The sequence below is a fragment of the Colobus angolensis genome, unplaced genomic scaffold (assembly GCF_000951035.1).
Source record: "Colobus angolensis palliatus isolate OR3802 unplaced genomic scaffold, Cang.pa_1.0 Scaffold400, whole genome shotgun sequence".
In the NCBI taxonomy this organism is placed as follows: Eukaryota; Metazoa; Chordata; class Mammalia; order Primates; family Cercopithecidae; genus Colobus; species Colobus angolensis.
The window spans coordinates 2374805-2399759 of record NW_012117378.1 but is presented as its reverse complement, the minus strand read 5'-3'; the positions used below and the strand labels follow the sequence as shown (position 1 = coordinate 2399759).

Sequence of the window (24955 nt, the reverse complement as noted above, 5' to 3'; positions counted from 1 at the left end):
CATATTGAGAGTGCACCGAGAAATAATGCTGTCGAGTTATATTACTGATGAAGCCAGCATTATCAAGACTGTCTCATTAAATGGGGGCAATATCAATTATGATTCAATATAATGCTATGAGTTAAAGGGTCCCTTCCTAAGAGATTACAGAGGATCAATATGTTAACAATATGGGCCATTACTTGACTTACATCTCTACTCTTTGAACAGATTGTTAGGCCACATGCTTGCTAAGTGTACTCATTACTGCACCCTTCAGTCTATTACAGGGTGCAACTGTTAAACCTTTCATCAGGAAATTGCAAAGTACAGCTGTAAAGTTCTTTATTGTTGGGAAACCTTCATTGCTACAGTACTTACTAGGTATTTGCCACCAGCTTGTAAAATTTACAAGCCAAGTTTCACAGTAACCTCGTTAACATTAAGCATTACTGAAACGATTTAGTAGAAAAGAGCATTTAGGAGGTGATAATAAGGAATACAGGCCCGATGTTTTCATGAAGAAGTCTGCCTATGCCATTCCTACTATTGTTGAGATCTTTTTATGATACTAAAAAATAATCTCCTCCTTTAAGGATGTATGTCTTTCTTTAGTCTTTAACTGTTTAAAATACATTAGACTGATGCAAAAGTAATTGTGGTTTTAGTAAGATATACATAGCCTGATTACATTTTCTTTTCAGGAGTGTTTGGAATGACTTGAAAGCTGCCGCAGGTATATGTTGTTCAAATGATTATCCCCAGTGAAATTCATCTCCAAAGACAGGATTTGTGAAACTAAAACGGAGACGGTTGAGGAGACAGATGGTGTTTATAGTACATTTAAAACCTCAGCATTAACTTTAAAACAGGAGGACTTAAGGCCTTGGCAGCATCCCAAAACGAAACTATTTTCCATTGATTGGTATGAATCATTTTCTCTCTTTGGTGTCTGTACTTTTTCCACCATACACACCACTTAAGTGCCAACAAATCTGCAATTGACCTTTCCACAGCTCTATGCTGAGATGCCTACCAAGGTGTTTCTAATCCTTGTCAATTTCTTTCCAGACAGAGCTTTTTGTACATGCCTTCAAGGATCAACTTGTCAGGAGTGCTCTTTTAGCACTCTACACTGCAAGGCCAGGCGGCGTTCTTAAGAAACCCCCATCTCCTAAGAACAGCACAGAGGAGAGCAGTCCCCAAGAGCAGCCCCCACTGATGAGACGGCAGGACTCCATACCACATCATTCAGACTACGATGAGGAAGAGTGGGTAAGTCTCTTGTATATCGCTTGCCTCTCTATGTTTAGCAATGAGAAATAAGGTAGGAATGATCAGATAGCTCTGCTTTTCATTTTAAAAAATGGAAAAAAGTTATAACACAGATTGTGGATAAATAGGTCACATTTTTCCTTAGGGGCAATTGTTTTTGGAAGTTGAAATCCTGATAAAATTTATTTGCTAGCCAATGAATTATATGTATAAGTGAGAATCTGTCATCAAAGATGCCACAGTTACAAGACTCTATGTTTCCTTATTTATTGCCAAGCTGTATAAAACATGAAAGTTATTTTTTAGAAAAAGATTAACAAATCCTCCATGTTCCTACTACTTGGATGCAACAAGTATTTTCATTATTGCAATCCAGTGTTTTGATTCTGGAAGTACTTTTTAAAAGTATTCACATTTAAATTACTGTAGACATAGATATCTCTCAAATTTCTCTCGCTCAAGATTCTATAATGTAAGATGCTGCTCTAGGTGCTCTAAAATTTACAGAAGAATGGCCCCATAAAAGGATATGAAAAAATAGCTAGGAAAGATGAATAAACAAAGGAAATAAATATGGTGAGAGAAATTCTAGTTGGGCCGAATACGACGGGAGAAACATGAAGGTTCACCGTGGGAGAGGAATGGGGTATTATTACTGAATCGATACATATACATTATTCAAGAATTCTCCAAAGTATATGCATATTACACACACACACACACACACACAAGGGGAAATCTATTACTATATCATATGTTTAACAAAAAAATAGTGTATTAGCTGTATTAGATGTTAAGTTTTTAGTTAACAATTACTTATTGCCACTCTAGACTTTAAGAATGTTTGGGGAGTAAATTACTTAAAAGGCATAGGCCTCTCAAAAAAAATAATGTTATCTGAAAGGCTGTGAGGTGATGCCTGCTTTTTCTTTTGGTAAAGTTTCTATCACAAAAAGGACAGAGCTGGACTCCAAGAGTTAAATGCTGAGTAAGTGTTTGTCGTTGCTGATTAAAATTACATTTCTCCCAATGAAGCGTTTTCAAAGAGCAAATATTTCTTTCTCCCTTTTACCTTCACCTTCTTCAATTTTTTTTCACAGTTCCAGGTCTACACACCTCTTAACCTCTCTGAAGTTCAATTTTCTCAACTGTAAAATGAAAATAACAGCACATGTTCTGTTAGCTCTTAGAGTGGTCATGAAATCAATGATTTACCCACGTTATGATGTTCCATTTCCTGGAAAGGCCAAGGCAAATGTATTATATTACTTTAGTATTATTGTTATATGTTTCTTAAGTAATATAAAGTATATAATCTTGTTATGAAGATTAATACTATCCCTTGAGATAAGTGGGGGAATTAGATATGTCGTACAATATGGACTGTGAATTTTGAAGAGTTCAAGTGTATACAGAAAGGAAGATATATTTTAATAAACATCCAGTGTTAACCTTTTGACAAATAATTGCCATTTTATATTAAATCAAGTGAGAATTTTGGAATTTTTCCCCCTCATTTTAACTCACTATGTTTTACAAACCCTCCTCCTCACCTTGACCCCCTCCTCCTGTTGAAAATAGTCCCTCTCCTTCCTTCCTTATTTCCTTTTCTTTAGATAATTTTTGAAACCTTTTATTTAGTAAGTATTTCAAGTGGGAAGGCAAGTGATGTTAGATCCTTACTTCTTGCAGCTCAGAGTCTAGTGATAGATAAAAATATTTTAACAAATAGTTACAACATTTTGCAACAAAGCTTAGAAAGAGGCATGATAGAAGACAGTTTCTGCTAATATAACTTCAACTCAAAATTTTAAGTCCAGAACTGTCTTATGATGGGCAAAGAAGGAAGAAAGTGGGGACTGTATCATTAGTTGAGAAGGTTTACGGAGAACTATTCCCTCCAGTGTTACTGAGTACCTGTTCTGCCTTATTTACTGTGCCACATGCTGGGGACACAGGTGAACAACCTGGGCCCTCAGTTACTCCACAGCCTATTTCAGTGCTGTAGAAAGACAAATGGCAATCGCAGTGCAGCCTTAGAGATGTACATGGGATACAGCAAGAATGTGGTAGCCATAGTGGTGTTTCCAGAAGTAACTTTGGAGATTTAAATCTGAGTATAAGTTAAACATTCAAGAAAGAGGAAGGAGTGGCCTTTTAGATGTGACATAATAGCTGACATACAGAGATCGGTAGTTAGTATGTGTGTTCGTGTCTGATTATTATTAGTTATTTACATGTTTTGTTTTAAAATGAGTGAAATATGAGCATGTTATATTCCAAAGGCTATGTGAGAGGCACAGAGGTGATAACTGATGGAGCAAGGAAGGTCCTTACAAGAGAAGGAAGAAAGTCAACGGTAGGGCCCAGGTGGAAGAACAGGCCCTTCTCCTGAGACTGCAGGAAGGATGTGAAGATGTGAGGGTTGGTGGGGCTGGATGGCTGCTTTTATCAGTAAAGTAGAATCCTGTGCTCAGAGAAAAAGACGAGGAGGACTGGAGGAAGTGAGTGGTGAAGGTTTCAAATAGGCACCGAAGAAATGAGTACTTGAGCTTATGAGTAACATGTAAAAAATTGGAGGCTTTGTGATGATGGGCCAGCCAAGGCTGGAGTATCAGCTGGCATGGTTGTTTGTTTAGCATTCATTATTCTTTTGGGAATATTTTGCTAGTCTTCACACCAGGAAAAACGTCTTCCTGATTCTTTTCTCCAGTTGATGAAGGGGAGACATCTCAGTTTCTCTTGCTGTCCTTCAAAAGGCAAAAGGAGTCGGGTAATAATGAAGGGTTGCATTACTCTCTGCGTCTCCTTTCCTGTCATTTCTAAGCCTCCTTCAGAACTCATCGTTTCTGGAAAGCATATAAAAGCTTTGTCTTAATTTACCATAATTACAAGAAAAATCTTTCCCACTCAGAAAAGTTACTTCTAATTCTCTCCTTCTATTATAATTTTACTCTTTTTGCAAACAATAACCGAGTCTGATTGATGTATAACATTTTCATCGATTTTCCTTAGCATCCACTGTCTACTGAGAACATTCCTTCATCAAGGGATAGAAATCCCTTATAAAAAGATATAAACAATATTTCACCAGAGTCATAACCATTTAACATTATTCTCAAAGCTTCATCTAACTTTGATAAATTGAGTAAAACTAAAGAAAATGTAGCTAATTGAAAATGCCTTTAGAGACTGTGGCATTAAATGAATTAGAAACATAACTTTGTGTACTCCCTTTTTAATTAGTTGTTAGAAAAGTTTCAGTGCTGATTACAAGTCTAGTCAACGCTGGAAGTAATTCAGTATTTTAAATTAATTTAATTGGGTTTCTGTGATATTATATGAAGATATTCCCTGATCACTTAAATTGGCTTACGTTTGCAAATAAGGTTACAGTAACTCCATTAAGCATTTTTTGTTTGTTTTACTTAATTTCTGATAGTGACTGTAATAATTACCCAACTTGGACAATTGTGTTTAGCTTCTTATAATAAGTATTTGACAAGTAAATAAATGTTATTAGATTACTCTTAAATCCTACCCGATTGATGCAGGTAAGAACCATTCTTTTGAAGTCAAAAAGAGAATCCTGTTCACTGTGAATCACTATGAGGCTGTCCTTTCTCTTTTCAACTTGTTTTGTTGACAAAATTGATGGCATATGAATCTGGATAATAATTGTATAGTAAATATGGTAAAGACTGAAACTAAAATGAATGTTTGCAAAAAAGTCCATTATTTACTGAATTTTACTTATTAAATAAAGGAATGCTTCAAGGGTTTATTTTCCTGAAAAGTTAGTAAACAATTAAACCCCAAAGGAATATTTGGTTTTGTATAACAATCTGTGCCAAGGAATAGACTAACATAGCATTCTCTTTTAGCCAGTTAAGATGACATACTACTTTTCTTTCTCTACATCTCTGCAACAGATGCTTCCAGCAGCTGGGATTCCAAGATTAGTTTGTCCAAAATATGAAAGCATGTCATTTAACCAAACTATTACGTTGACCTAGTTTTTGTGGCTTCTAATAATTCTGAAATTCTGTGGAACACTGTGATTTAATTTCAAAGTTACTATAGGTTAAGGGCTAAATCTACCTACTTCTATTCAAATCAGTTGTTAAAAAAGAAACTTCTGATCCTTTATATTCTGATCCATTCTAGCAAAGTGAAAAACAATTCTTAATATTTAGACATATACAAAGCCCATTTTTAATTGAACTACATTTCTATATCAAGTGGCATTTCAGCATCCAAATTATCCAATTAATTCCTTTCATGTTACAAATATAAACCAAATTTAAAATTTTAGTCTTCATTCTTAAGCTAGGCAAACATTTGCTGTTTCTTATTATGTTAAATGTGTTTATGTTACATAAACACAATGGATGATCCATCCATATTAATTTTTCAATAATTTTATAGACTTTAGAAACAATAGCACAAATTTATAGTAATATTTATGTAAAACATCCTATTAATAAACTCCATAGATAACCTAAAAATTTATGGCCATTCTGTAACTCAAGACTACCAAAGATTGTGTTTGGGAATTAGATTTCTATGAACCATCTTCTGATATATTCCTTACAAATTTTATACAGTTTATTTTGTACTATACTATTCTCTAATGAGGCCTACAGCAAATGTGAATGCTTAACCCATTATTCCTGAGGTTGCAATTTTTAAAATTTCTGCCTGAGTGAAAAATCAGACCTTGGCGATGACCTTGAGCGGTTGGATATAAATAACTCAGCATGCTTAGCATTCCAATAATGGAACACTAGGCATAAGAGCATCAAGCTTGACAGGAGTATTGAAGAGCTATTTATACTGCCATACTTGGTAGCAATGAGCATAGACAGTTGCAAGCATTGTTAATTGTTGAGGTCAAAGCATATTTAGCCAGGTATCTCCACAGGAAATCTATAGTGATCTGTATTCTCAACTTCTCTTTGTCCAACTACTCTGTCCATCTTAGAAAACATTACCTCTACAGAAAAACATTGAGAATATGCATAATGCAGAGGTACCTGTGAAAATTAATATTCAAAAGATTTTGTTCAGTTATCTAATTGGCTACATGTGATTTAAAACCATTGTCCTGATCTTAATAAGGAGATAAATCATTCTCATTCTTTAGAAGTAACAAATTTTTATAGACTACTTGATATTAATCTATGATTAAACTTTTTCAAAGCAACACCTTATAACTTGGTCACCTAAATGAGTATTATCTCTACTAAAATGTGGCCATTTACTTCCAAATTTTGTAAGTGATAGACAGATGCATATATATGTGTGTATATATATTAGTATATATGTGTATATATCCAACTTCAAATCATTTTGTATAATGAAGCATTATTCTTATATTACATGAACACATAGCCTAGTGAACACTGAGTATAATCAGTTGTTTATGTGTCTGTTTTCTCCATGTGTTCATGAACTTTATAAGCTTTGATAGGAAAAAAACAATGTCTTATTCACTGTTGCATTTACACAGTTAGTGAAGCGTGTGAACACAAAAGGTACTCAATACACATTTATAGAATAAATTAATGTCTTTGAAATTTGTCTCCAGATGGTTATTTTTATTTGTCTTCTTATTTTGAAACAGAATATTTCAACTTAATATAATTCTGCCGTATGTCCAGTAGCTTTTCTCTCACTATAATTCATGAGTCCTTTTGAGGATTTTGTTTCTCCCGTCCAGTGAAGAGTACCCAGTTATGTCCTTCTCAGTTCTGATTTCCCAGTGTCTTAATTAGCTCTAAGATAACTATTCTAGCCATCTGCAAAATATCCCCCTCTCCCTAGTGCATATTTCCTAGTGTCTTAATCAACTCTGTAGTGACTATTTAAGTCATCTTCAAAATATCTTCAAATATAGAAAGTGATAAAATTCAAGATAGACACAGAAAATCAGATATGACCAAAGCTAAGGTCATGACTAATGAAGGACTTCAGAAGCCTCCAGAAACCAGTGGTGGCAACTTTATTTAATTATTCATGTGCAGATTACAAAGGTTCTAGTTACACAGAAATAATTTCTTCAGATGTTTCCCAGCGAATATAAATTGAAAGCAACTATTTGCCCCTTGTCTCAGTTTTTTTATTTTTGTTATCCCTAAGTCACACATAATAGGGTTGTATGGTTTTGTTAATCTTAAAAGGAGGAGGGAACAGTCAAAGCATTCACTGTCACCATCAGAAAGAGCAGTCAAAGGCAGGGAGAATGGGGACAGTTGTTCCCTATATGGCAACTGAATGTGTTCTATCCTCTGTTTTCTTGGTGGATGGGAAACATTCCTGAACTTCTCCAGTCTATATCACCCAAGAGAAATGTGCTTTGAATACTTATCCAATATGAAGGTCCACAAAAGGTGATTAAGCAAAGTTCGTGAATGTCCATTAAAATGCACAAATGTTCTATTAAAGAAAATAAACCCCTGATGAGATCTTTATGTGCATGCATATTCATGAAATCCTGCCAATTTCTAGATTTTCCCACATGCAGTTAATATTTTCACCTTCAGTCCCCTCTTTTATAACACCTAACATGTCCTATACATCCTAGCTCAATGTATTTTTCAGAGTTAATGTAGGAATAAGTGAATGGATAGACTTGCTGAATCAGCAGCTCATCCTCCAGTTCAAACCTGTATTTTAATAGATAGTTTATTTCTATTAATGTAATGAAATAATGTAATGATTATGCAAAATAATGTAATGATTTTCCCGTAGTTCTCTATTGGATACCATCATCTCCCTTGGATATTTTCTAGACATTTATAATGCCTGGTTCAATATCAGCTATTTTGATGTGCCTGTGTATAATGAACGTGCAAACTTGCATACATACACTTTAGAAATGTATTATTACATTCAAATCAAGTGCCCTCAAAGTTTAATACATTTTATTTTGAATAATGAGATATTGTTTCCCAAATAGAAAATTTTTAACTCCAAAATTTAGTGAATAAGTAAAGGAAACACTATGGTGTATATAGGCAGACTGTTGGCTTGATTTATTAAGGTACATACAATTAAAAATAATTAGTCTTTGAAAATGGTTGTGCACAGCACACTAACTGATAACGTCATACAATTCAACCAGTTGTGCAAGTATCTGATGGTGTGCAGATAGCATCCAGTTACCAATTTAAAGTTAAAAGCTTTAGTCAATCAGTGGAATTTTTTCACTTATTATTAAGCAAATGCTTTATTTAACATTTGCACTGAATTGAAAGCTTTAGCATGATGTGGCATTTATTAGGTTGAATGTAGCCATTCGGAGTAGGAACTTGGTTATAAATTCAATTTGAAGATGCATGTAATGAGAACTTCTTATAGTATCGTTTCTTTTTACTACCAAATAACAGATTAGTAAGTCAGTCAATATTCAATAAGTATAAACAGTGTGCAACAGTGGTATAGGCACTTATATGAAACCTGACCTTAACAGTAAGATCATCTCATTTAAGTAAGATGACTAGCACTCATAAAATGAACAGAGGTATTGAAAGATATTCCAAGGATGCAAGTGGTTGTGTGATACACATTAAAAATGCCAAGCCAAGTGTGGTGGCAGACACCTGTCGTCCCAGCTACTCGGGAGACTGATGCAGGAAGATTGCTTAAGCCTAGGTGTTTGAGGTTGCAGTGAGCTATGATCGCCCCACTGCATTCTAGTCTGTGCAACGGAGGGAGATCTAATCTCTAAAAATAAAGGAAGAAGAAGAAATTTTGAAATTTAAAAATGCCAAAAATATTCAGAGAGTGGTTATGTGACAGTCAGAAAAGATGGAGGAATCACCCCCTTTTTCTTTCTTTTATTCCTGCATCCATTCTTCTTTTATTCATCCATTTCCTCTCTAGGACTAAGACCATGAGAATAAAATGATTAAAAAATAATAGTCATTTCATTTATAGAGCACACAGTCTATTAAAAAGAAAAAAAGCATGTTAGGCAAAGAGAAAGGAGAGAAGCATGAAACATTCTTGGAGATGGTGAGATTTGAAAGGGGAAGAATTTAGATTGATGGAAGATAATGGAGAAAGTATTCTAGGTATAAAAGCCAACATGTTTCAAGATATTAGAAATATTAGATCTTCCAAAGTTTCCTTCAAATCTTTGATGTTTAGCACTGAACTGGCGTATAGCAGATGTCTAGTAAATATATGTTGATTTAATGTAACAGCATGTTTCTAAGACCACAAAAAGACATCTGGATGAAGGTTTCATTTTGAAGACTAATGAGAAATAAGGATTATCTAGGTCTACCCAACTATAGATGTGCCTCCAGGCTGAGAGAAGAATGTAATATTGGCTATAGTACTAGGCCTGCTTTTGATTAGAAATAATCAAATGAGGATGGTGATCAGTGAAGATCAATGTGGCACTTATAGATAGACCTGATTTTGTGATAGCCAATAATATAGGCATGAGAAAAATCCAAGCCAGGGGAATATGGAGAGGTCAAAATTGGAGAAACAATGGCTAATTGAGTCCATTTTTGTTACAGGGGATTCGTTTTCAGGATGAGGCCAGGAGTGAATTTTAAACTGAGTGTAGTTATTGGGAGATGAAGGTCAGGTATTTTTACATGAGGAAATAGGTGAAGTTAAAGCAGGAGGACCAACAGGAAGCAAAGATCAGGGAATCTCATCTGGTGGATGTTTACGTGTCTGGCTATTTTTAGTGAATGTGTGTGTGTGTGTTGATGTGTGTATGTTGATATGTGGTGTGTGTATGTGTGTGGGTATGGGTGTGTGTGAAAGAGACAGATACCGTGGGCTATACACTTGCCAGTTTGAAATACAGAATATTTTAAGTGCAACTCAATTTACCTAACAGTCTGGATAAAGGGTTCAGGGAGAAAAGCTATACAGCTCTTGAAAGAACAAAGGTTTTCAGTATTACAGACCTTGGCCAGTATAGAGGATATTGCTCTCTATCAAAATCAGGGATAAATGGAAGCTTCTTTTTAAAGATGGGATTGGCCTTGTTAATTCACTGACTGTTTCTAATCAAAGTCCTCAGAAATTGATAATGACAAGTGAGAAATTATTCCAGAAATATAGATACATCAGGGCTATTTTGTACATCTATATCAGCTCTGGCTTAGTGTTCACATTCTTTCTGATCAAAAATTGGCCTTAGAAAAAGTTGGTCAGCTAAGCATTACGGAATGTATTTTTTAAGTTAAAAAATATATTCTCCAAATATACTGCTCCAAAGCAGTCAGGATTTCTCTTGATGCTGCTAAACTCATAATTGTGTGACATGCTGAGTCACCATCATGCTGCCTGCCTTCATGGCTCACTCTGCCAGGTGTAATGACCCCGTGGCTACATCCGTCAACATTTCTGCATCTACTGCCAGTGGGTTTGACCTGCATGTTAGCTTAGGTTATAACCCAGAAATAAAAGAGCACCTGACTCAGAGTGAAATAAATATTGCTGCTGGTTCCCCACTGACTCTATGCCCTCATTGACCAGGAAAAGTTTATAGCCAGTTCACTTCCAAGGAGTAGGGTTGTTGTGAAGGCTCCATGGAGGTTAAATACACCAATTAGGCTGCACTGAATAAAGATTAGACTTTAACCTGCCAATTCCCCATTAGTTCCTTCATACGGTAGGGGACCTAGCAAGATAATGGCTGCTATTTCTGGGGAAAAGGCCCAGCAATTCACTTCTCTGATAGGTGGTAGTGGTTTTTAATCCTCTCATGTGGCGGGGAGCTAAGCAGGATCTGGAGGGGCTGGAAGCACCACGTACTGCAGCCACATTCTTATGCTACTGTTGTCTTCCCACTAATCAGCCTTTCTTCATCATGGGAGCAATCTGAAACTAATTGTGTGATTTTAGTAGAGAAGAAAGAAGAGTAGGCCCTAGCCCCATATGAGCAATCTAGGCACAAGGTATTTCCCCTGTGGACTGGCACAGTGAGTAAAAATCATCAAAATGAGAATGTATTTGTGCTGGTAACTTTCCTCTGTGTATGTTTTCACAGAGATATAATGGAAAGGGGCTAGTTTAAGAAAAAACTCAGTTATTCAAGGCTTCCCTTTAAAAATCTTTCTTACCCTTCTTTTTAGCATCCTAGTTTCAAAACAATTGACTACCATGTACTCCAGTCTCCTAGTAATTGAATAATCACCTTTCCTCCTTGTTATCTGCACCCTGCTCTATATCCTGGTCACATGAATGGATCTGGGGCCTTGATCCTGATACTCCTTTATTAATGCAGGTCACTTATGTCCTTTGTGCCAAACTGAATGACCCTTTAACCAAATGACTGCTCTATCCCTGCTTGTAAGACATCTTTGATCTCAGACTTGAGAGTACATGGGATGGGACCAGCCAGTTCATTTTGTAGACTTATCTCTTCTCACATTTAAGTCTCAGATAACTAAAACTTAGTCTTGCTCTTGTAAGGTGGCACACACCTCTACCTCACCCTTCCTGGGCTCCTTTATTCTGTTTTTTTTTTTTTTTTTCTGTATAGTTTGTGCTACTCTGTACCCCATTTCTGTGGAAAATCATAGCGGAAGAATCAAGTCTTTGGAACCAAACCGAATGGAAGTTCTAGTCCATTTATACCATTTTAATGTTGAATGTTATTAAACATCTCTTACAAGAAGTCCATTATCTCTAAAAACTGAGTCAATAACAGTAACCTTATTTGGTGGCTTTTGAACATTAAATTAGCTAATGTGCATATACAAAATGAATATAAATATAGCCTTTAATCTGTCTTTGGAGTCACCTCGTTCTCTTCCCTCTCTTATTTCCTCCCTCTTTCTCCACCTGCCTTCTTTCCTTTCCTCCAACAAAAATTACTGAGAGCCAGGCCCTGTGCCACAAAACAAGAACACAGTTCTCAAATAACTCAGTCTAATATTAGAGACAGAAACACACATCAATAACTTTATTAACTGCTACTAAGTAGTAATAACTACTTAGTAAAGGCCATAAAAGAGAAGGAGGCCATGACCAGCAAGGCTGAATTCTCTCACCACCAGATAGGCAGCATCTCCTCTCCAACAGACAAGGAATAGAAGGAGTCTGCTTAGGGTCTGCTGTTGAATGTCCCCTCAAGCAAATATTTGATTATGCATGAATTGTGTATTAGTATCACAGAAGAGACTGCTCAATTTCCCACCCCCAACAAATATTTGTCTCATCTTCTGTGTCCTCTAAACATTAACGACTAATTTTTTTTATTCTGCCTACCGTATATAGCCCTTTATGACATGCTGATTGGTTTTAGCCAATGAAGATGCTTCATTTTGCTCCTCAGACCAACAAAGATATCTTTACAGGCTACAAAGGTGACTTTTCTACCAGTGAAATCTTACAACCTGAGCTGTTCGGAAAGGAAGAACAATATATACGTTTGAATGTCAAATTATCTTTTAAATACTTTTATTTTCAGGCTCTTCAGAGATGTGATTAAGAGAAGTTGATCTGTCCCTTACATTCCTTTATGTAAGAAAAGCGGCTGGGCATGGTGGCTCAAGCCTGTAATCCTAGCACTTTGGGAGGCCGAGACGGGAGGATCACGAGATCAGGAGATTGAGACCATCCTGGCTAACAGGGTGAAACCCCGTCTCTACTAAAAAAAATACAAAAAAAAAAAAAAAAAAAAAGCAACATGCAATGGGACTTGATCTTTGATCAAAATATACAGTTCCCTGAGGTGCAGTGGCTCCCACTTATAATGCCAGAACTTTGGGAGGCTGAGGTGGGTGGATCACTTGAGCTCAGGAGTTCAAGATCAGCCTGGGCAACATAGTAAAACCCCATCTCTGCAAAAATTGGAAAAATTAGTTAGGCTTGGTGGGCGCACCTGTGGTCCCAGCTACTTGGGAGGCTGAGGTGGGAGGATCATTTGATCATTTGATCATTTGATCAGGAGATCAAGGCTGCAATGAGCCAACTGTGTCACATATGCGCACACACACACATAAACACACACACAAGTTGCTTTCAACATGGACAACAGGAAGAGAGTTGACAACTTATGTACAAAGCTAATCTGAAAAATTGAGAGGAATCTGCTCCCCTTTTTTTTTCCTCAGTAGCAGAGTTGATTTCCAGTTTTAGCTGGAGAGTTGTTTAATTTTTCAATTTGATCACCTTAAAGATGCAGTTGATGGTAGTGATTAAGACATATTGAAAAGAGAGGCCACCAGTTTGTTATTGTGCTCCAGAATGGAAGCTCCTCACCAAATCCCAATCCAACTGATGTCAAGACCATCTGGTTACTTACCTTTCCCCAGCATTTCCTCCTGGAATAAATGAGCTTCCTTAGCTCTCCTGGTTTATGGCTCAGAGGTTACTTTACATCATTTTCTCAGACAACAGGCAGATGATGATGTAATCTATGGATGTGATGGGTGTTTAAATTTTTCTTAGAGGTAAAGTGCTTTCAATTCTTTGTGGAAAGATCTGACTTTAGGGGAAAAATTGTTATAATCACATGTGGTTAATAGAAAACTTCCTACTCAGGGTTACAGGGTGAGGGGAAAGCTTGATTCACTTAGGAAATCCAGGAAGTTTTGGATGTGATTTTGCCAAATGGTAATAATTTTAACAAGTGCCGTCACAGAAAACACAACATTTGGCTCCCATTGTAGTTTGGTGAGGTAGTTAGAGCAATAATTATCATTCCAACTGAGATGACTGGGCTTCCCCAGGGATGAAATACTTTTCTCAGCGTCTCCTAGGTAGCATGTCACATAAGGATCCAAAATTATCTGTGCTACCTTTGAATGTTCTGCTTTTCTTTAAAACCCTATTACTTCCTCAGCTAAAGTAGGCATGTCTGTGCACTCCGTCTTTACAAGATAGCCATCGCATAATCTCAATTCAACTTTAGTGTCTATTCCTTGATTTATCCTTTCCAAAATTAATTTATATGTTTATGAAGTAGCAAAATTAGCTTAGGCAAAAAAAAAAAAAAAGTACATTTGAGAAAAAATATACAAACCACTAAGGAAATACTATAATTTAGTACTATCTTTACATTAAGTGGTACTCCATGTTCCTGAGATACCTCTTTTATAGAGAAAGCACCCACTGAAAGGTTGTTCTGTGGTATGATGCAGGGAAAACACCATAAATCTGTCTGGATATTATGCCTGGAGAGAAAAATTAGGAGTCAGAGCTAGATGATATAGGAAGAGAAGCACAAAGGAAGTGAGGAATGGCAGTCTTCTATCGTGATATATATATATTGAAAATAGTATTTAAACAATTAATAATAGCAATTTTGTGAATCAAACAATTTAGTTGCATGCATTGCCTTAAGCAAAAATTTCTACTAATGAGAACTGGGAAGATTAGTGGCAAAGAGGCCCACTAGTGGTACAGGTTGCTTCCTGGGAAATAAATCACTCAAAATGACTTATTATGTAGCTCTAGTGTATAATATTAAGTAGAAGTTATAAGACAGTATGGTCAGAAGTATCTGAGGAATTCGTCAAAATTTCAATGTATTGTGCCTTCCTCCCGGGGTTTCTGATTCAATTGGTGGGACCCAGGGATCTGCATACTAATTTTCTGGGCTGTTCTGTTATAAGTGGTCTAAAGACTATACTTCCAGAATTTCTAGTACCTAGAATAGTCACATTCACAGGGACAGAAAGCAGAATGATGGTTGCCAAGGGCTGCAAGAGTAAGAAATTTGAAATTCGTGTGTAAGGGGTATAGAGTTTCAGTCTAGGAAGGTGAAAAATTTCTGGAAGTGGATGCTAGTAATGGGTGCATGACAATGTGAATATACTTAATGCTACTGAAATACATATATCCAAAAATACTCCAAGAATTTCTGACACAAGAGGAGGCCATTCTTTAAAAATATTGGTGTGTCTTTGCTTTTGTAATAAGTGTTGATAAAGAGAATTGATATCTTCCATTTAAAATATCATAATTTGTGCTCTATTATGGATTAATATTGTATGATGGTCATTTCTTTATGACAGGGTGAAAATAATGTACTAAATAAAAAGATTCATAATACTTCATTTTTGCTTTATTAAGAGAACATATATTTATTATATATCCATAGTCTGACCAAGTTAATGGGAATTTAGAGCTACTCCATCTGCATTCTAATGACTATCCTTCCAAATGCTTCTCTAAAATAGATTTATCTGACTTTACCTTATCTTGTTGTTGTGATAAAAATACGTAGTGATACTCATGCTTTTTTCAGGACAGGGTGTGGGCCAATGTAGGGAAGAGCCTGAACTGCATTATTGCTATGGTGGACAAACTGATTGAAAGAGATGGCGGCAGTGAAGGCAGTGGCGGCAACAATGATGGAGAAAAGGAACCTTCGTTAGCAGACTCCATCCCCTCTCACCCAAGAGGTAAGAAATCTTTTTTTCCCTATCATTTGCTGAGTAAACAAAATGAGAAAGTCATGATAAAATGAGACAGAAAAAGAGGAGTCAATAGTATCTTTGATGAAAGTGCTGATAGCATGATTTTCCACAGCTCTGGCTTGGATGATGGAAGGCTATTTATCAAATTGCATCTCAGTTGTGTTTTCAGAACTGCTAGCAATGTTCTTTTTTTTATTCTCTTACCACATAAAAAACCTTGAAAAAAGAAAAGTGTTTTAAGAATCTGACATAGTTTAACCTACCTTTACACATTCCTCCAAAATTTTTTTGAAAGATGAATAAGCATCTGCACTTAACTCTTAGAAACTTAGAGGCGTATCAGACACAGTATCTCACAGTGGTTTCTTAACAGAATGTAATCAGATAGGATGACTTTTGCATTATTCTGAGAAATATTTGTGTAAATTATCTCCAAAATATATAGAAAGATTTGATTGTAAGGGACATGCTAGCATATTGCTTTAAAAAATATATGACAAATCTAGATTTTCGTGAAACCATGCACACATGTATACATGTGTATACATGTGAGTGCATGTGTTTTTCTGTGGAGAGATAGGTGGGTAGGTAGGTAGATAGGTAGGCAGATACTTTCAAATGTATACCTTATTACAAAGTTGGCTAGAAAATACAAACAAAATTTTAACTACAGGTGTGTCCCTATAAATGGTTTTGAAATTTTCTTTTTGTTGATTTGACTAATGTTTGATTACTGTTGACACAAAAACCAAGACAAATGTTTACATCTCTTTATGGCAGTAGGAACTGCTATTAGGGTTGAGTCAGACTTTTTTGCTGGGTACCTTAAGTGTTTGTAGAGAATAAGCAATATTATCCTACTCTCTTCTTCTGAAATCTGTTCTTTCTTTCACTTTAAAAAGAAAAGAGTCATAAGCATAAGAAAATAGAAACATTTATAAAATTAGATTTATGTTTCCTCAATTTGTTTTCCTGATTTCTCGTTACTCACATTTTCGTCAGGAGTTTAATTATCTCAAACATCAATCTTTCATCACTTGATTAACAGTAGAACCATTTCTAAATTATATTGTAAGCTATGGCTTCCTAAAGTATTCTTATTGTAGATGGTCCCCCTTCCTCTGTCATACATTCATATAGGCGAAACATTTATGCTAATGTTCTTTATGTTCACACCTACTTGGTCTAACTGTATGTAGGGATTTTCTGTTTTTAATAATACCAGTTTTTATTAGTTAATGAATCTTGTCTAGCTTCATAACTTTACATGAATCAAAATGAAAGCTTGTCATAGCTATGTCATAAAGAAATAGCATACTTCAATTTTCTTTAATTGAACATATATTGATTATCAAGTGTGGGCCAAACACTGCTGTCCTCTAGAAAATGAGGTAAGAAGAATTCATTTTAGTGACTTACTATGTCCAATGGTAGATTTTTTTCAAGACATTTTATTTTTTAGCAGAAATAAGATAAGGGACACTGGATTTTGTTACATTTTTTGTTCAATGTTGCCAAAACTTCTCACTGAAGACAATAAAATTCCAAAATATTTGAAATTATAGAGTGTGAGTGTGTGTGTGTGTGTGTGTGTGTGTATCTTGTATTTCACCAGAAGACTGCATCTGGGCAATCAAAATGCATTTTAAAAGGTAAAATATTCAGTAGATAAATCATCTGTAAGATAAGATGAGTCATTTTTATTTGAATATGAGATATTGTGTAGATATAGTCTAAAACCAAGTAGAAGTTGCTGCAAAAGTAGAATTCACAACTAGATCAATGTTGTGGATGGTTAGAGTCAAACTACAACATATTACCCTCTAATTTATTTTCTTATTATCTGTGTTTATTTCACTCATCATCAATTCTTTCTTGTGTTAGAATTTTTTTTAGGAGAAGTCACTATTTAAATGTGTGAAATATGTTACTTTTGTCTGAATATTTCCTCATAATCATTCTCCAGAACGAAAATTATAATGACTGTAAACGAATTCATCAAAATAGAAGCCATTATTGTAGATTTTTAAGTACTATCATAGTGCTATAATTAACATATAAGCATCTTTGATTCTCTAAGTCTTTAACTAAATTTCAGATATTTTCTCATAAATTAGATTGTGAGAACTGGAATTATTTTGTAAGGAAGAGTTGCCCTCTCTCTTCTATGTATTTATTTATCCATTCTTTTAATATCAATGTGGACTCATGAATACTTATTTTTAACTTAAATTTTAATTATATTTGACACATAATAATTGTACATTTTTATGGGGTTCACTGTGATGTCTCAATGAATGTGTATGTGTGGGTGAATGAAAAGCTTCTCCTTTTGCCTTCTGAAAAGTTATTGAAAAATTAACTCGTAGAAAGGCAGATTTGTAAGAGAAAAGGAATATAATTTATTGCTATCATGTGTAAGGGGAGAATCACACAGTGATTGCCTAGTATCTCAATGGGGTACAGATGCTTATATACCCTACATGTAAAGGGAAAGGGAAAGGAGAGGTAGTGTGGATGATTTTAGGAAGAAAGCAAATAATTTCTAGGATAATTTAATGGGGTTGAAGAACATACAGTGGTCTGTTGGGCCTGTTGGTTTGTGACAAAAATATGTCCAGGTTTGTTGACGACTTTAGTCTTCCTCCTGGGATGGGTTCACTTAATAGAAACTCAAGGAATGGATCACAAGAAATTGTTGTTTGGTTTTTTGTTTGTTTATTTTTGAAGATCTGAGCTTTAAGCAGTTAAGGCAACTTCAGCCTGTGCTTTTGAAGAGGTAGAAGATTAAGAGACATGGAGCCAAGGCAGAGGAGAAACAACTCTTCTCCTTCGTCGGTGTGCCCGGTCTTTATGTAGACAGGAAAAATCTGTTCTAGCATCTGTTGATCTCCAAGGGCCTGTAATTCAAAATATTCATTATATCAGGGAGCCGTATTTTGGGGTAAAACCCCATGTGCTCCTTTATTAGTGTATTCATCAGAGTAATTACCATATTCATCACTTTAAATGTTTATCATTCCTTGTGGTGATAACATTCAAAATCTTTTCCTCTTGTTTGAATACTTATTTTATTTGGTTAAGAATCCAATACTAATATTATTTATTTTGGACTCAAGTTGTTCTGTCTTATTCAGACGGATTTCTGTGTCCTTCTGACAACATCCTACCATATGTTGTTTACTCCCTTACTTTCTTATTTCCCTTACTCATTTTCTTAATTTTTTTACTTACTGCATTCCTCTTTGGCACCATAAGAAGCTCTAGGCTCATCTTATACTTTCCCTACCCCAGCTTCAGGTTTGGCCAATTTCTAAGGAACCCTGGTTTCATTTTATTGGAGAACAGCATTTAGAAACCAACATCTGGATGGATAGAAACATTTTGATGGTTCTCTATAACAAAAGGCACTCTAACTAACAGGATCTAAAAGCACCCTTCTAATTACAATCTTCTCAGCCTTAAATATTTTCACTTATTTCATGCCACTGTGGGTGAAAATGTCATATTGTAATTTCTTATTTCTGTGAAGTTTGACATTATATAACATATTTCTATATTCCAAAATATTATTCTTGATAATAAAATGTATTTCTTCAATAGTCTCAATTTTATCCCAGCCTGTAGTTGGGGTGCAGAAGCCATTTTGCTCCTTTCTTTTTTACAGTTAATTAGTGAATTGATTAGGTGAGCAATTTGAGACATATAGTATTTATTACAGCATATGGTATGACAAAGACTGATAAGCATTTGTTGCAGCATCGTTTGTTAGTGATGTTATTCTTCATGTTGTATTACTTCTGTCTTTTTGTTTATTAGATTCTGTATCCATTTTAAATCAAATTCTGGAATTTTGTTTTATTTTATAGGGTTTTGATTATTGTGATTTATGTTGGGATACATTTTTAAGTATGGAGTAAATCAGTTCTATGACAGTATTTCTTTTTTCATCACACTCCTTTATTTTTACATTGTAGCTATAGTTTGTGTTTGTTTTGCTGCTGTGTACTTAACATGGCTAAACAGATGGTCATCTGAGTTGTGGTACTTTTATCCACCTTCTTACACTGTTCTATAACGTACAGCTATTTCTCTTTTCAAGGTGCAAATTTTCTTTTTCATAGTATATTAATTTAGTAATATTTTAAATCTGTAGTTTTGAAGGTTTTCTGTTCATTTGAGAACCAACGTTTTTCCATATATCTTTGGCTTGCTTTATAAATTTCTTTTCAGAGTAAATGCAGCTAGTGCTGAGAGATGTAAAACTTTTTGTGCTGTTCTGAACAGAAATAATAGAATAACTATTCCAAGGTTCTACAGCTTATGTATATTTATGTGGTTTCCTAATGAACAAAGATTGTCCTTTTATTTGTACAAACACCTTTCTAATCATCTGTCGTCTGTGTAGCACTACATGCGTTCAGTTTCACAAACTGCTTACTCAAAGGTAAAATCAGCGAAAATTAGAATCTTAGATTTTCATGTCGTCTTAAAGATTATGTAATTAAACCTCCTAAAATATGTTAAGAAGCTTATCTACAATATATCTGCCAATTTTCAACTAGCCTTTGAGGCACATCTTTAGCCGTAGAAAACTCTTTTTATTTTCTAGAGCAGCATACTCCAGACCTAGATCCTAATATGTTTTCTTTCATTTTACCCACTGGCTCAGATATCTTGTGCAATAAAAGCAAATTTACTTTTCTTTCTTTACATTAAGCCTAAGGTGTATCTGAAAGCAACCCTCATGTCCCTTTGAATGGTCACCTTTTCAGTCATTCTTCAAAGGAATAGCTTCAAGGATAACCAATAGTTTGCATTTCTCTGAACATCTTCTAGTTTGTCTCAGCAGTCTGCAGAATTAGGCACAGTGATACAAATATGGTTTAATAGCTGCAGAGTAACCCAGGAGGACCACCTCCATACTTTTGGGTACTATTCTAATATTAATGATATCTAAGCTAACATTCACTGTGTCAACACCCACATTTTACCACTAATTGTATTGATATCCATAAATGTTGCTAAATTTGACCTACCCTTCAGGCTTCTAAAGATTCAAGCAACATTTAAGCAGCACTATATACTAGACATTATGAAATATTGGGGGCGTGAGAAGATTAAAACAGTCTATCCCGATTCTACTGAAGAGATGGATGTCTAAACCCATGAGTGACTAGTATAAAATGCCTTTGAGTACACTCTAATAAATACCTGTTTCTTTCGTCCTTCATATCTACTGACCTACTCAGGATTATTTAATTCACATTTTATATGCATTTTCTGTCCATTCCTAGAAGTAACAGGTAAAAGTGATTAGAAAACAGATCTAAATAAAGATTCTTAAGACACATCACTAAAAAGAACAGTATGCATTCAAATATGCTGGTTAATCACTACCCTTTGGGGATGTGTGTTCAACCAGCTCTATATTCACCCATTCATATCATTGCATGGCGTATATTTCTCCATCTTTCACAAGTATATCATGAAATGCCCTCTAAAAGGCCAAATATCCTATGCCATTGAATTATTTTTCCTAATCTATCCAGCTGTAAATACTGTCAAAGATAAAGTTCCTTTGAAATAATTTTCCTTAATGAGCCCGTATGGGCTTCGAGTCATCGCTGTTTCTTTCAAAGGTGGTAAACATCCACGCAGATCATCGAATTAGTCCACATATCATTGCTTAGAATTTGTTTCTAGTTTCGTGGTACTCATGTCCTTTTTGGCTTGAAAGTTTCTTTTTAACTTGTAAGGCACATTCCACATTTCCTCCTGGGATCTTATATTTTACTTTATCTCTGTCTGCCTTCAGTTAACACAATCGTCTGGGCCGGTCGCTGTGGCTCACACTTATAATCTAAGCACTTTGGAAAGCCAGGTGGGTGGATCACTGGAAGCCAAGAATTTGAGACCAACCTGGGCAGCATAGTGAGAGCCCATCTGTATATAAAAAGTAAACAAGCAAACAAACAGACAAATGCACAGCTGTCTGCTGGTAACTACTAGAGATTTGCCAGTGATTTGTCACCAGTTATCAATGTCTTGCTGGTGCCAAAGATTTTTCATCCTAAAAGTGCACCCCAACCTTCAAATAGGAACACATATAAGGCTGTAGTGAACTGCTCCTCTTTCCCATCCTTTGTCTTTGGTTCCCTAGATTAGCTATCTATCTAATACACTTAAAATAATTAAAGACTGTGCCGGGCACAGTGACTCACACCTGTAATACCAGCACTTTGGGAGGCCGAAGCGGGTGGATCTCTTGAGGTCAGGAGTTCAAGACCAGCCTAGCCAACATGGTGAAACCCCATTTCTACTAAAAATACAAAAATTAGTTGAACATGGTAGCATGCACCTGTAGTCTCAACTACTCGGGAGGCTGAGGCTGGAGAATCACTTAAACCCGGGAGGCAGAGGTTGCAGTGAGCTAAGATCATGCCATTGCACTCCAGGCTAGGTGACAGAGAGACCCTGTCTCTAAAATAATAATAATAATTAAAGACTAGAACAACTCACTAATTAATGCAATTATATATAAAATAGTTCAGGCATTAAGCCTCATGGAAAGACACTAAATTTGTGTTGGTTGGAAAAAAAAGAGGAAAATTCTTTCATTCATTCCATATTTGTTGAGTACTTACCCCGTTCCAGTTACTGTATCCAGGAACATGTTCAGTCATGGCCCTGTCTTTACAGTCTAGTGCATGAGTAAGTTGTATTTGAAGGGATATACCTAGTGAGAGATCTTCCAAAGGCATCACTTACGAGATAAAAGACTTAGGAAAGGAAGTAAACATTTGGGAGGCATCAGCAGATAGATTAAACTGGATGAAATGTAAAGAGAAAGAAGAAGAAAAGATGAGCAAAATCTTTGTTAGCCTTGAGGGATGAGGATTACTCTCAGATGAGGTGTAAGAAACATCAAGGGATGAAAATCAAATGCAGTTTGGAGACCAAATGAGATATCAAAGGAGGGGTAATAATCACATTAATAGCTGACACTTATTATACTCACCTTTATGTGACAAGTACTTTGGTGAACTTTTACATTCTTTCTTCTCTTCCTTTTCACAACAAGCCTGTAGGGGAGTTTCTGGTTCTATCCCCATTTCATTGATGAAGAGGTTAAGTAATTTGTCTAAGCTCACAGAGGTAGTGGGTATTCAAGCAAGGATTCAAATTCGACCACAGTGATCTCTGTCTGAGATCCTCAGAATATCTGTTGGAAAAAGGAATGATTAAATTTTAAGAGCAGTTTTGTATGTAGATTTACCTGCCTTTAGGTTTGCCCTTGATATCTTAATGAACTGTTTCTCAGATAGTCATATCTTATGCTTCACTAGTTTGCCAAGCTTTCTCCCTCTTTTACAAGGTGATAAATTTCCTTACCACCACCTGCCTCTTCTAGGCACTTTCTCCCTTTTTTATATGGCCCTACATTTCTTTATCCCCATCTGACCTGCAGCTTCAAGGCACTTTGACATCTCCTTCCACCTCACCCTGTCTCATCCTCCATGATCCAGTCATATTAAACTCTTCTGAGAACTCACCTGGTGCTTTTCACTCCTGAGCTTTCAAAGCTTTCCTCATTCCCAAACTTCACATTCTCCAGGGTGCCTTCCCTGGTCATCCAGGTTAAGGCTGTGAATGTGAGACCAATGTGGTCACACATGGCCACTCACTCAGCAGAGCCCTGTGCTCTGAGATTAATGCTCTGAGTTGCCATCCTGAAATTCCAAATAATTTTATCTTTGCTTTGGTGTTTTATCAGTGAAGTCCAATAGGGCGATGAAGCCTGTGTGCAGGCCTTGGAGGCTTGCCTCACTTGTAGTTCTGCAGGCTTCTCCAATGCCTGCCCAACCTTCATCTTCACGCCAGCCCAATGATCACTTCCCACCCCCACCTACCAACATGTTTGGGTGCCCGTGCAGAAGAGCCAGGGTGAGGCTGGGTGTCTTTGAGGCTCTGTATTCACATAGCCCCACATCCAAGGGAGTATGGCACAAAAGAGTAAATAAAAAGCACCCCCTGGGTGCGGTGGCTCACGCCTGTAATCCCAGCACTTTGGGAGGCCGAGGTGGGCAGATCACGAGGTCAGGAGATCGAGACCATCCTGTCTAACACGGTGAAACCCCGTCTCTACTAAAATATACAAAAAATTAGCCAGGCGTGGTGGTGGGCGCCTGTAGTCCCAGCTACTCCGGAGGCTGAGGCAGGAGAATGGCATGAACCTGGGAGGCGGAGCTTGCAGTGAGCTGAGATTGCAGCTCTGCACTCCAGCCTGGGCGACAGAGTAAGACTCTGTTTCAAACAAACAAACATTAAAACGAAACAAAACAAAACAAAAGATCCTGACAGGTCTGGAGCAACACCACTGAGGGAAAAAGGAAAAAATCTCATTTACTGCTTTTTGAATAGGTCCTCCTGTTTTTATTTTTTACTGGATTCTGTCATTTATATTGTCACACTTTCTGCAGGGCTTGCAAGCACAAAGGTCCGTAGGCATCATGTGAAGTAATATGAACGAATCAAGTGAAGTGGATAGAAGCCAGAGCAAAGTAGAGAGTATATGTCCCTCCAAAAGGAGGTCACTGCTCCAGCCCCAGCCAGTCATTTCCATGGAGAACATGGACCTAAAGTCTTCATCCCTTCTGATTTTTCAAATAAATCTGAATGTTTATGTAAAATACTTCACTTGCTTTAAAGGTTAAAAATTGCTAAAACATGATAAATTCCAAATAAAATTTGCAGGTTATATAAGACTGGTCTATAGGCCGCTGTTTGAAACCTTTGAATCTCTGATTTATTGTACATGCCATCTTAAATGTCATTTCCCCATTAGACTTGGCTCTATAAGGAAGTGTTTGTGATTTGTCCTTGAATCTCCAGAACCTAGCATAATTCATAGCAAATAATAGAGGCCCAATATTGTGGAATGAGGATCTACCATTGCTGTTGACACTTTTGAGTATTTCTTGATATTATTAAGTGAATATTCTTCAACATTTATACAAAGATATTAATATTCTCAGAATTTATACTCAACATTAGACAATTATTTCAGTGGTTTTATAGTTATAACAAGTCTTTTACTTTGTAAAATACAAACATACAAGTACCAAAAATCTTTTTCACCAGAGGGCTTAAGTATTAATATTTTGCATTTCATAAATTTCTACATATGAATGTTGAGAATTTCATTGGAAAAAAATCAATGAATGAAGATTTGAAAAATTAATAGTTCTCCAGCTAAAACAATAGTTTTTTTTTTTTTGAGATAGTGTTTTGCT

General features: G+C 36.0%; 1 protein-coding gene across 3 annotated transcripts in view; it reads left to right on the top strand.

The window, feature by feature from the left end:
• Positions 1 to 24955, top strand: part of INPP4B (inositol polyphosphate-4-phosphatase, type II, 105kDa) — an 825859-nt gene that overhangs the window by 702250 nt on the left and 98654 nt on the right. For all 3 annotated transcript variants that reach the window (XM_011955816.1, XM_011955817.1, XM_011955818.1), the window contains 2 exons: positions 1051 to 1254; positions 15488 to 15644. In XM_011955816.1, the coding sequence (XP_011811206.1) occupies positions 1051 to 1254; positions 15488 to 15644 (361 nt within the window). The remainder of the gene's footprint in view (positions 1 to 1050; positions 1255 to 15487; positions 15645 to 24955) is intronic.